General features: G+C 33.2%; 5 protein-coding genes across 5 annotated transcripts; 2 read left to right on the forward strand and 3 right to left on the reverse strand.

The window, feature by feature from the left end:
- Nucleotides 1–2,161: 2,161 nt before the first annotated feature.
- cand_036450 (RNA recognition family protein) lies at nt 2,162–3,418 on the reverse strand (the record flags this gene model as incomplete). Its single annotated transcript, XM_067213870.1, has 1 exon — nt 2,162–3,418. One exon carries the CDS (start codon nt 3,416–3,418, stop codon nt 2,162–2,164), a length of 1,257 nt encoding a protein of 418 aa, XP_067069843.1.
- A 1,279-nt stretch (nt 3,419–4,697) lies between these two features.
- Nucleotides 4,698–7,293, reverse strand: cand_036460 (DNA topoisomerase family protein; the record flags this gene model as incomplete). The annotated part of the gene is made up of 2 exons (XM_067213871.1): nt 4,698–5,723; nt 5,773–7,293. The coding sequence occupies 2 exons, from the start codon at nt 7,291–7,293 to the stop codon at nt 4,698–4,700; spliced, it is 2,547 nt and encodes an 848-aa protein (XP_067069844.1).
- Nucleotides 7,294–7,497: 204 nt separating this feature from the next.
- cand_036470 (RNA-metabolising metallo-beta-lactamase family protein) lies at nt 7,498–9,891 on the forward strand (the record flags this gene model as incomplete). The annotated part of the gene is made up of 1 exon (XM_067213872.1): nt 7,498–9,891. One exon carries the CDS (start codon nt 7,498–7,500, stop codon nt 9,889–9,891), a length of 2,394 nt encoding a protein of 797 aa, XP_067069845.1.
- Nucleotides 9,892–9,911: 20 nt separating this feature from the next.
- Nucleotides 9,912–11,534, reverse strand: cand_036480 (BTB POZ domain-containing protein; the record flags this gene model as incomplete). Its single annotated transcript, XM_067213873.1, has 1 exon — nt 9,912–11,534. The coding sequence occupies one exon, from the start codon at nt 11,532–11,534 to the stop codon at nt 9,912–9,914; it is 1,623 nt and encodes a 540-aa protein (XP_067069846.1).
- Nucleotides 11,535–11,986: 452 nt separating this feature from the next.
- cand_036490 (uncharacterized protein) lies at nt 11,987–13,177 on the forward strand (the record flags this gene model as incomplete). The annotated part of the gene is made up of 1 exon (XM_067213874.1): nt 11,987–13,177. One exon carries the CDS (start codon nt 11,987–11,989, stop codon nt 13,175–13,177), a length of 1,191 nt encoding a protein of 396 aa, XP_067069847.1.
- Between the last annotated feature and the right edge of the window lie 113 nt (nt 13,178–13,290).

Consider the following 13,290-nt stretch of genomic DNA (forward strand, 5'->3'; position numbering starts at 1 on the left):
CTAAATTTTTATGAATATTGGAACTTCTCTCATTGTTCCTAATACAGTAAAGATCTCCTTCTAAATTTTTATGATTATTGGAACTTCCCTCATTGTTCCTAATACAGTAAAGATCTCCTTCTAAATTTTCATAATTTAAGTGTCCAGTATTTTTATTATTTAAAGTATCTGTTAGTATCTCGCAACAAACAGCTTTGCAAATTTGGTATTCTTTCTTTATCTTCCTAATTAAATGTTCATCATTAAATATTTCCCTTCTAATTTGCAATGTAGACTTTCTAAATTTTGAATTAACTTCAGTTATTCTTGAGTTATAATTTATCTTCTTGATTGACATTATTGGTATATCGATACCATCATCGTCAAATGCAATGATATCGTTTTCAAGATTGCATTGAAATTTCCTAGGTTGAAAAATACATTTCAAATTATTCAAAGCAGTTTGTTGAGTATTTAATTCGGTTGCCAAATCATTCATTTTATTTGTTGCATTATTAACCCTCTCAAGGCATGACATCGGATCTGTAAAATGAACCATACTTTTCTCCTTTGTAGGTTTTTCTAGCCACTTATTTATATCATTATACCTTTCATTAAAGAAATTCATCATTACTAATTCCACATTTCCTTCAATAGCATCATATATAAGTGAAATTAGCTGTCTTATATCTTCATATATGATCTTTGCTTGGTCAATTTCCTTTGCAACAATATCTTCATTTTCAAACCACTCTTTCAGTATAGAAGTTCGAAAATCGTCAACTTTTGCTTGCAATATATTACAAGCTTTCGTAATATTACTAATAAGTACAGGTTTTACTTCATCTATAAGCTGAAGTTGTTGTGTAGTCCATTCGGATGTTGATCTACCTACAGAATCCAGTTCGCATGTCCTAGTTAATACGACATGTTGAAATACTCTTAATACATCTCTAATGTATTCTACAGCATCTATTGACATTAATACTTTGTGATCTCGATGCATCCCAAGAGCACAAGTCTCGCAGAAGCAAGTATTCTCGCATGTTAAACAGAAATATTCAGCAGGTACTAAGTTATGAACAGGGCAGTTTTCAATTGCTAATGATTTAGTCTTTTGATCTCTTGTGGATAGAACTCGTTTAGTATCATCTTCAATTCCAGGTCCATTAAGCCTATTTAAAATCTTTTTCTCCTTTGCAAACATCTCTCCGTTATGTATTGGTACTAACTTAGCATTGTCTACTTCATTGCCTACTTGACGAATGGTATGACTTCGTAAACTAATAGTACTAGTATGAAAATCTCTTAAACATCTTTTACAGAAACTGTCGCAGCAATCTATGCAAAATGTAGAAGGTGGCCTAATTTTGCACACTATACATGACTTTGTTGGTTGGCAGCCAAAACTTTCTTTCATAGGAATTCTAGCTAGATGCTTTACAATCGGTTCTCCCGTATTATCAAGTATTGCAGACTGAAAATTGCATATAGGACAGAACATAAATTCACCGTTAGGTGAGAAATTAAACATATTATTCAGGACACATGAATAATGAAGGCGATGTCTACAAGACAGTAATATATAGCTTTCACCCATAGTAGTACAATTACAGAAATGGCAAATCAATGTTGAATTTTGTTCACTTGAATATGGGTCGAGTATATTCCTCATATTACCTAACAATAACCTTGTTTGTTTTGGATTAGTAAGTAAATTCTGAAAATTTACATTATTTGCCTGTTCATTAATAGTTGACTCTTTTTCGTTCACTGACATCTGAGATTCTGGATTGTAATAGTTATTAGCTTCGCAATTCATTATTAGATATTTTAATAATGCAAGTTATAAAATGAGCTTATGTTTCTCCAGCACAGCCCCAAATAAGGAGTAAATCTGGGTTGTATTCAATAAGGATTGAATCATAAATTTCCCCAAGAAATATGATAGAGGAAAATATGAGAAAAATTAAGTGTAAAAAAGTTTCCTTAAAATTTCAAAACTAACAGGTGCGTCATGTCTTGATGCAATGCAGCTGTGGTGTCAGTTTGCATGTGAGATGAGATACATGGCTTCAAGTTCCATACTTAGTCTATTTCTTCCTTAAAATACTCTATTAATAAACTTCGCAGATAACTTTGATATACCAGATTTTATATTTTTGTTAGCATAATCTTTGCTCTAAATCTGGTTTGTACCTTGTTCCCTCTCCAGTCTCCTTTTAGCACGTTGTCTTTGCCCACGACTCAACTTTGGGACTCTTAATTTATATTCTTTATTCATTACACTCTTCATCTTATCCTTTTGTGCTCTCTTCTTCTTTTGAATGTAAATAGCTCTTTGATCTTCGACAGCAAATTCTACAATAGGACGTCTCTCCGAACCAAATATCTTGGGATTATTATTCAGTTTATTTAATATTAATTTGCAAACCTCATGTGAAAGGACATTTATAAATGCATATCCCTTTGATTTACTTCCCGAAGAACTATTTTCTCTTATTATTCTGATGCAAGAAATCATTTTATTCAAAATCTTTAAAAATTCGTTTTTTGAAAATCTTTTTGCTGAGTTTAACAGAAATCTTTCGAAATAGTACTTATATTTAGAGTGATCTATCATATACTTTTGACCTGCAGACCCAATTTTTTCAATTTCAAGTTTGCAATTTTCTATTAATGCTAAAAGAGATTTTTTATCTAGTGAAGTTATGCAGCCAATAACAATCTTTCGCAGTTCTACAGCACTAACCTTCTTAGGTAAGTTCCTTATACAGAGCCTAAATGGATTTACTATAAAGTTTGGATTTTTCAGTTTCACTTTACGTTCAAGCCAAGCATCCTCACGCCTCCTTAAATCATTTTCACTTAAGCCTACCGCTTCATTTGTTCCACGTAGAATGACCCCGAATTTGGCAAGGTGACCGTTATTCTTCGATTTAATAATGCCTTCGTTCATGTATATGTCTTTTTTACTTGAAATATCTGCTAGCTCACTTGGTTTTACTGCTATTTGAGCATAAATTCTTCTCCCATTTATTTGTATTCCTACATTAGGAGGCAGTGCAAGAGATTCTAAGTATGCACATGAACTTTTATTTGTCATATTCATGTTCTTTGTTTTCATTATGTATTGATTTGCCTCATCGTTAGCATCTAGTACATGTTTCACCGCTTCCAAATCCCTGAACTTAACAAAGGCAACCCCTTTCGGTAAGTGAGTGCTTCTAGACAAAACAATACGGGCGTAAATCACCTTACCAAAACGTTCTTCAAAAAACTGCTTAAGATCAGATTCGGAGGTTCCAAAAGGGATATTTCTAAGAAATATTGTTTTACCCTCGTCGACATCGTGTACATCTGGATTATCCACCTTCTTCTTTAAAAAATCCCTTTTTGACTCCATCGCATTCACTTTACTGTTTTCTAAGTTATCCATATTTACTTTACTCTCATTAATTTCCTTACTTAATGATCAATAAACCCTGGAGTTACTAGGTTAGCCTTAGGGCGGTAACTGAAAAGGACTATTCTGTCTGGTATATCTTTGAGGGTATTAGATACGTCTTGTTCTAGTAATTCTGAAATTTCCGATATTTCTTCCTATCTTCCCTGAAATCTTCAGTGCTTATAATAGGAATATCGATTTTAGATTTCTATAGATGATAATAAAGATAGTTGCAGATTTGAGTGAGCATAAGGAGATAGTAATGATCTTTTGTTACACTATAAATAGCTATTATTTATGAAACATGAATATCACAAGACCTAATGAAATATCCAGATATTGTTAATTCTGAAATACTATCTTTATTATTTATAATTTATTGGGAATTAAATTAATCTCAAATTTTGGATTATATTACAACACAAACATAGTTTGTTTAATATTCAATGTACTGATAACTTCTTTTACTTTCTTAAACTCTAACCAATATATGTAATTTCAGAAGTAATTGTTGTATGAGCTAAGTTACTTGGTGACTATCTCAACTTTCATTCCAAGTGAATATGCTATACATTTCCTAAATATATACAAGTTCATTATACTAGCTTTTGTCTGATGCCACAATTAATATTGTAAACACAAGGCTACATTTAAAAGTTCCATAATTCAATCACTGGTCTAAGAAGCTTAATGCTATATAGGTTGTATTAAAAATATAATTAGTAGTACTATATTTACAACATATACTATTTATAACAGTTCAAGTCAAACTTTAAGTCATCACTTGTTTTTGATCTCAGATATGGTGACTCATCTTTTTGATAAATTTTGTGCTTGAAGGAAAATTCATATACATTATTATGATATTTATCTGCTAAAAGTTAACTATATCTTCACTTTGTACCTAATTTCCAATATTGAATATAATATTTCAACTTGTTTACAGAGGGCACTCGTCTATAATATAGTCTAAAAGTACTTTGCATAAAATATATTTCTAATTCTCCCTGAGTTTCCAATCTAGTATCTATTGACTTAATAGATTTAGTGTTTTTTTTTATAAGGATGTTGAGTGCCTGGTTCATGTTACACCATATAATATTTGAGTCAATCACATTAACTAATGCAATATGGGGATTATAGTAAAAGTGAGGTATTGAAATGTAATAAATCCTTATTTACTGAAATCTTTTGTATCAATATCCAATACAAGTACAAAAATCTCACCTCTTTATTATATTAAATAATTCATAGTTAATAAGAAAACAAGCTACCAGCTTTTATTCAAGGAACAAGTGGGATGCGAACACATAAAACATCTTAATTCTACACATGAGTATTCCTGCGGAGGATTGTTAAAGCAGAATGGACAAATAAAGTGTTTCTTTTTTGTTAGAGTATTTTCTAACTTAATAACTTGATATTTACAATAAGGACATCTAAAGTCAATTGGTTGAAGTCCTTTATTATTTGGTAATTGGAGAGGTAAATTGCATAAATTTGAGTTTTTTTGGTTGCATACAAGCATTAGGAAACTACGGCTTAGAGAGATTATATCAGCCTTAATACTCTCATTATTTATTGGCAAAGCAGGCAAAGACACATTATTTTTCAATACTTCAATTAAGTCCATATATAAGCCACAACCACCACAAATTGAAAAATTCTTAATACGGATAGTTCCATTTTTAAAGACTAGATCAGAGTCCCAACGAGGAAAATAAAGTTTAAATGAGTTGTCTAAAAATTTTATCGAATGTACCATTGTTTGATAAATATATTTCATAGAATCAAGGATCTCTGCAACAACAGTACTTCTGTTTAAAATCCCACCAGATATTTCTTTCATTGAAAATTCCATTGCAGATCTAAGATTCGGTCTTATTAAATTTTTATCAAATTTGCATATTGAATTTCTACTACTATCCGAAGCTAATAATAAACCATCTCGCTGTTCTGTCTTGTTAGCTTCCTTAGATATTTCCTCAAATCCCAATGCCAGGGCGTATCCTAGAGAGGTGGGTATCAATTGGGATCGAGGATTTTTTATGACATATTGTCTAGTTTGTATCTTTTCAATGTGTTCGTGCATAGTTGCATCCGTGCCTATTCCATTTTTATCCATCAAGTCAATTAGCTCTGCTTCAGTTATAAGATGTGGTGGCTCAGTTTTAGATTGACTTAAAAAAATACTATATGGAGTGAGTTTATCACCTTGGTTAAATTCTGGAAGTACATTTCCACACCACCTTTCATAAGGTTTATAAATATCTAGCCAATTCTCTTCTAAAACAACCTGAAAAGAGTTTAATGAGTGAGTCATAATACTATAAGTAAGGACTTACCAAACCTTTAGCTTTGAACTGTTCACCGGCAATATCAAGTATTACAACAGATTCTTGTCCGATAGCATCATTGGAACATACAGCCAAAAAGTGACGCGTGATAAGTTCATAAAGTTTCCACTCCTCTGCACTTGTTGCTTCACTTTGATCCAAACATTTTACAGGATGTATAGGTGGGTGTGACTCATCACTGGAATTGCCACATCTAGGATTACAATATTTGTCATTTGAAATAAGCAAACTGGCATATCTACCCCATGTTTGGTGATTAATTTGTTCTCTAATTATCATCTTGAGATCCATACTTTCAGGGAAGGAGTTGGTTTCTGTCCTGGGATAAGAAATGTATCCCTTCTGATAAAGATTTTCAGCTATATTCATTGTAATGATGGGTGGAATATTTAGCTTTATAGATGCAATTTTTGTCATTTCCACCGTATTCAGCGGTAGAGGTTTGTAATTCCTAACTTGTTTTCCTTGTACAGATACTACAGTTGCTATAGGATCCTCGAGACAAAATTCATATATAACTAATGCTGCTAAATGATCAAAAATCCGATCTCTTATCCAATCAAATTTAATTAGCTTATCTTTTAGGTTTTCATCTTCTGAGTGAAAAGAAAGCGTAACAGAAATTTGCCAAAATGGTTCCGACTTAAAACTGACTATTTTACGGTATCTGTCTACCACAAAACCCAGCGTAGGGAATTGACATGGTCCATAACTAAGTGTACTTTCAGGTATGGGAAATAACTTTTGATACCTTAAAGTCAGGAATCTTGTAAATGAAGAACCTATTCTGAGATCTATTTCCTGTCGTGCTTCTACTGCATCGCTCATTGCACGATTTGGGGTAACTAAGTTATTCATTGCACCCTCAATATCTGACTTAGTTAAAGCTGAAAATCGAGCCCTTAATATCTTAAGTTTGGGATTAGCATCCAAACAGACGCTGATAACTTCAAAAGCTATATTTTCACCTTCTCTATCACAATCCAGCCACAAAATTAGCGTAGATGCTAACTTAGAGTAATGCTTTAAATTTTGTGCAATATCATTGCAATCTTCACTTATCACTTTAATTAAAGGGGTAGAAAGGTTAAGTAATACTATTGGATCCACAGTTTCCCAGCTTGAAAAACGAGGGTCGAATTTAAGCTGTTTTATATGACCACGAACTGAGGTAACAATCATATTACATTTTGATCCTTCAAAATAATACGGAAATGAAAGTACAGGATTTGTTTTGCTTTTACTGTTTAAGTAATTAGGATTTTGGTTTTGCGGACATAAACACCATGCTATCTCTTTTGCAACTGAGTGTTTCTCTGCAATACATAATACAATGTGCTTATCTCGACTAATATATTCATCTGCACTCAAGCTTTGTTGTTCCTGTCTATTTTCATATAATTGATTATTGTGACACCCTTCCACAGATCTGTTTCTTGAGCCCCTTATTTTATTCGCATTCTTTGCATGACTACTTGCATAATACCCTCTCATACCTAATGTTTCCATATCCAATTAATCATACCATATTTTATATTTAGAATAGTTAGTACTGAGCCACATTTTAATCAATTCAGGAAAAGGGATAGTTATTTCGGCAAAATGACAATTTACCAAAGACATTGGCGGTATTAAACTTTCAGCCTTTTCAGCAGAAGTCTGTGCTGCACTTTTTGCGCATCTTTACTAGCCTAACCCTTAAAATAAAACTTAATGCCTATAACTGTCACTCCTCTTGGAGCAGGTCAAGATGTTGGCAGATCATGTATATTGGTTAGAATTCATGAAAAGGTAGTGATGTTGGACTGTGGAATGCACATGGGATATAAGGATGATCGAAGGTATCCTGACTTTACTCTAATTAGTTCTTCTCTGGATCCTGTAGTAATAAATAATTTGGTTGATGTAGTAGTAATATCCCACTATCATCTTGATCACTGTGGTGCTTTGCCATACTTTACTGAAAAAATTGGTTATTCCGGCCCAATAATAATGACTTATCCAACAAAAGCTGTTTCACCTGTTCTACTTGCAGACTGCTGCAAAGTTATGGAGCAAAAGAATATATTGAGTAAATTGGGTTCAGATATAAATACAGAATCAACTGATATCTTAAAGCCAGTAGATCCACAGCACTTTAGTGTAGGTGATGTTTGGAAGTGCATGGAGAAAGTGACAGCCATTCAACTACACCAAACTATATCTGTTAATGGAATAAATATTACACCTTATTATGCTGGTCATGTTTTAGGGGCTTCTATGTTTCATGTTGAAGTTGGTAATGAAAGTATTGTATATACAGGTGATTACAACATGGTCAGAGATAGGCACTTGGGACCTGCTTCTATAAAGAAGCTTTTCCCCGATGTGCTATTGTCTGAAAGCACCTATGCTACATATATAAGGCCTTCAAGACGCTCAACAGAACGGGTTTTTTGTGAAATGATACTTCAATGCCTAGAAAAAGGTGGGAAGGTACTTATACCAGTCTTTGCTGTTGGTAGGGCACAAGAGCTTTGTATTCTACTTGAATTTTTTTGGAGGAGAATGCAATTACGATATCCTATATATTTTGGTGGTGCTATGACGGAGAAGTCAAGTTTATACTACCAACTTTATACTAATTGGACGAATACAGCTTTATCAGATGACTTATTCTCTTTCCCTCACGTTTTACCTTATGATAGATCGGTACTTACAAATACTGGTCCAGCAGTACTATTTGCTACTCCAGGTATGCTTCATGCTGGATTATCTTTACAAGCTTTCAAGTGCTGGGCACCTGATCCTAATAATCTAACAATTATTCCTGGTTTCTGTGTTGCAGGAACTTTAGGAGCACGAATTATTGCAGGTGCAAAACGCATTACATTGGATCCAAAAGATCCGTCAAGCTCAATTGATATCAGATGTGATGTTAAATATTTGAGCTTCTCTTCACATGCTGATTCTATTGGGATCCAATCTTTAATACAGCATGTTGAACCAGATAATATTGTATTTTTACATGGTGAAAGACAAGGTATGCTTAGTATGGCTAGTTTTGTACAAGAGCAGTTTCAAATACCAACTTTCTGTCCTCACAATGGGTCAACTGTAATCATCCCAATTGATAATTTGAATATTTCGAAATGTTTGCTTTCTTCAACAGTCCTCAACTCATGGATATTACATAAACTAGATAACCTATTGTCTCATACTAGTTTAAAAAGTCAGACTAATGAAATATGTCATGTATATTCTCAAAAAATAGAACTTGCACATAACAAGCTTTTCCTCAATTCTTATGAGGATCCATCGAATGATTGGCTCTGCACAAACAAACTTGAGGTACTAATTGTACTATTATTGCGTTACTATTTGAACTTTTGTCAATTGGATTCTTCACCAATAAACTGCATTATAAGTTTATTGACAAATCTTGATAGGAACATTATACTAATTAACACAGAGAATGAGATTTTGAATATAATTAGAAACAAAACAAGTGAAGTCGAATTCACTTCCTGCCCCGGTACTGATTATAAAACAAGACGGTTCACTTTTCCTTGCAAAAATAAAAAGATCTCCCCAAGATTTTGGGATTCTAAAGCAAGTAAAAGTCATTACAACCTACCTCTCTATATTTTATCATATTCAATAAAAATTCAAGATCTTCCCTTACCAGCACTTTTATGTGCACTGAATGGGATAAAAGAAATTTCGCTAAGAACTCATAAAAAGTGTTGCTCATGTTTCAAAGATATTACATCAAGTAAATTAAATGAAAATATTGAGTATAGTTTGATTAAAATAAGAGAAAGTGTAACTGAATCGTTTTGTGGTAGTAGCTGTTGCTATCATAATTTGATCTTTATTGAGCTAAAGGAAGCTGCAACTCTTGAGATCATGTACAAAAGCATGAGAGTCATTGCTAAGATCCCAGATTCTGGTTTAAATGTGGATCTATTCTTCAATATATTGAAAGGGAAATCTAATAGTTCATCTACACAGAGTATTAATAATATTCTCGTTACAGAAATTGATATCAAGTGGTCATATATCGATGAAACAGATGATATTATTAAATCATTTGTAGAAATTATAGAAGAAAGCCTTGCTTTGTAGCTTAAAAGTTATATTTATATTTACTGTCCTAGGTTAGATTGTGTTTCTCCATCACCCCGAGTCCTACCGAAAAAATAAATCTGGGGATTTTCCGTTTTAGAAGTACTTTGTAAGTTGCAAGAGTATGAATAGTTGCATTTATTAAACTGTTTACTCTTATTTAGGAAATAATTTAAACCACTTCTTCTAGTTCCATTACAAGAAATTAGGTTCTTACTTTGACCATCAAATGCCAAATTATTCTGTCCTCTTTTTCCAACCAAACTACTTTTTGCTGTGCTATCAGAAAATTCATTGATAGATGCATTTACTGCTCTAGTCTCTAAAGTATTAGGTTCAGATAAGATAATCTCATGTTCCTTGTGGGTTGAGTCAAATGAATATCTCATAAAGGAAATAGCTAGTGTCGAAATATCTACTTTTGACTTTAGAAAGTCATGTACTGCATTTAACAATGTACTAGAGTTTTGTTGCTGACCTGCAATTAAAATGTCCCAAATTGAGTCAGCATTAATTGATGCAATTAGTGGTAAAATACATGCATCGTATAAAGAATCCACTTCATATTTCCCAGCAAAGAGAAATAAATTTAGTACCAAACGCCATTCTGATGATAAATCACAGTGTAGCAGTTTACAGTCCCCAGTCGTAATGTATTCGATTGCATTTTCAAGTACATATGATGATGCATCTGTTACAGGGATATTGAAAATAATTTTTTTAGTTTCTTGGAAGCTAGTACTAAATAGTGCACGAAAGTATCTTGAACGTGCTGCTAAAGTGAATTTCGGAACACTAAATACTTGTCGACCACTTCGCAACGATATAATTTCTGTCGGGATATCATAGCAACTTGAAGAAAATGTTGCAATATCCTTAGCTAACCTCATAAAATCCTCCGATGCACTTCTAGTTATTTCGTTAGGCAAAATTATGCTTCCATTGGAGTTCTTTAGTCCATGATGTACCTTTACAGTTACTTTTAACCTCAAATTCTCATCAAATATGCAATGACGAAGAGTAGTATTTTCCCAGTTGGAAAATATTTCTGTTTCTTCATATTCGTCACATTCGCATACGTTGTGAGATTCTAGAGCCAAAGCTCCTGAGTCTTCTTCTGTCAAAAATAGTAACTCATTACTTGACCTAATTCTATGGGTGCTATAGTCAAATGGTAAGGGCAAACTTTGTGTTGATGAAGAGGTTGTTGAAGGTTCGATATCAAAGGTACAATTGGTTTGATCCTTCTTAAGTGTTTTTATCTGGATGTAATCTTCCCACCCCCAACTAGGATCACTCTCACTAAATAACCTAGGATGGGACAAAGTTACTTCCGATCCCTGTACAGGCGACAAATTATTGTCCAAAATTGAAATCTCAAATAAGGCAACTTGCACAATATCTGATGAAGAAAATAAATACACTGATATTAGTGTACCATCGCAGTTAACACCAGCTGGAAATAAGGCCAGATACCAATATCCATTATATGGATCACCAAATTTAGGACTTAAGATGCGATCGTGATTTGGAAGAGCACGACTTGATGCCAGTGTCCTGAGTAGTGGAAAATCTTCAATAGTCCACACATACTCAATTTCATCAACACTAATCTTTGTGGTACCACACTTGACACTCGACATGTATCAAATAACTATATAATTAACTGCTCAGTGCTATAAAACAGTAGTTGTACTGAAAGATCTATATATTATTAATGGGAAAGATCAGCATAAAACGCGACTCTCCTAGGTACCCCTCTTCTATCCAAACCGCTTAAAGTACAACAGCAAGTATCTCCTATAAGTTTACCGCTTTATATATAGCCTAAGCAGGGAATGATGAAATCAAACCAACATAAAGAAACCTATGATCTTTAGTTTATTTGTCCTTTTTTTTACTTTATAGTTAATCAGGTAGTTCACACTATTATTATTTGTATAAGGTTAAAAGATAGTCTTTTAACTAAAATAGTAAAGTTACATCATTGCATGTCTAGCGCTTTAAACTTTTTTTGGTTGGGTACAGCCAACCACCTAGTTTAAGTTAGCATCAAATTTGGAATTCTGGCAACTTGTTTGTTATATTCCTCAAGATGCTATCTAATGATGCTTTAGAAGAGGATAAAGTTGTGGGAGATGATCTCGGTGACCAATTACTGATTAATGAAGGTGAGATTCGAGGCAATAATGCATCAGTAAAAGGTAGTGGAGAATCTCTCAAAGAATCTGACTTATATACAAAGCTCTCTAGTAAGAATCCTGATATCTTTTTGGAAAGTGATAGTTTAGTAGTACTAGATAATCTAGGTGAAGAAGATGATACGCAAAGTAACATGAGAAAGAGAAATGCTATCCCTCAATTAGAAAGTGATGTATTGAAGGATTTTATTGTTGAGGATGGAAGCTCTGATTATGAATTAGATGAAGATGATATTATTCATGTTGAAGGGGGGATAAGGTCATCAGATGAAGAAGATGATAATAGTAGTATAGCTAATAAATCCAAATTTAATCCTACAACCAAACGTAATTCACATAAATACAATCATATCTCTGAATCAGATGCTAGAGAAAGAATTAGGAATTTCCTTGAGAGTATGAATACTGCTGCCATTAAAGACGAGGAGGCTTATGCTAAAGGGGGGGTAGCTGCTCATAAACTAAGGATGATTGATGACGTTTGCAAACAAATAGCAATGCCAAAATGGTCTCGATGGTTTATTAATGAAGGAATATTTGATGTACTTGATAGATGGTTATCCACACTCCCAGATGGAACATTGCCAAATTTAGCACTTAGGAGCAAAATTTTAAATTTGCTTAACAACCTTCCCATTAAAGAAGATGATCTTATTGGAACAACAATAGGCCATAGATTATGTGAATTATGGCAAAATCCTAGTGAAACACAAGAAAATAGACAGATTATTCGCTCATTAGTACAACGGTGGCTTAGAACCTTAGTGAAAAATAATTCACCTGTAGATACACCAGTTCCGCCCACAGTCTCAGCTAGAATGAACAAATCTATATCTGCTGTAGGATATTCTCATAATAGTGAAAGTAAGGGTACAAGTAAATTATTTGGAAATCCTAGAACTGCAAAAATCCCACAAACATTTGGTTACAATTTTAAAATAGCCCCTCAGAATGATAGCTCAAATAATTCTATAGAAGACAAAGTTGTAGATAGTACTATAGCAAATTTGCAGATACACAGAAATAAGGGGAAAAAAGTCGCAAAACATGCAATGAAGGTTAGCTTAGAAGGTAGGGGCATGTAGATTTTCAAAGTTACTTTTAAAGTAGTTAGATAAATGTGCTTAATTCAAGACTTTTTTCTAGAGTGTACTTTGAATATAGACTATTAACTCATAGGCAACTACCGTTACTAAAG

This window comes from Cryptosporidium andersoni (assembly GCF_001865355.1).
Source record: "Cryptosporidium andersoni isolate 30847 chromosome Unknown contig_27, whole genome shotgun sequence".
Taxonomy (NCBI): Eukaryota; Apicomplexa; class Conoidasida; order Eucoccidiorida; family Cryptosporidiidae; genus Cryptosporidium; species Cryptosporidium andersoni.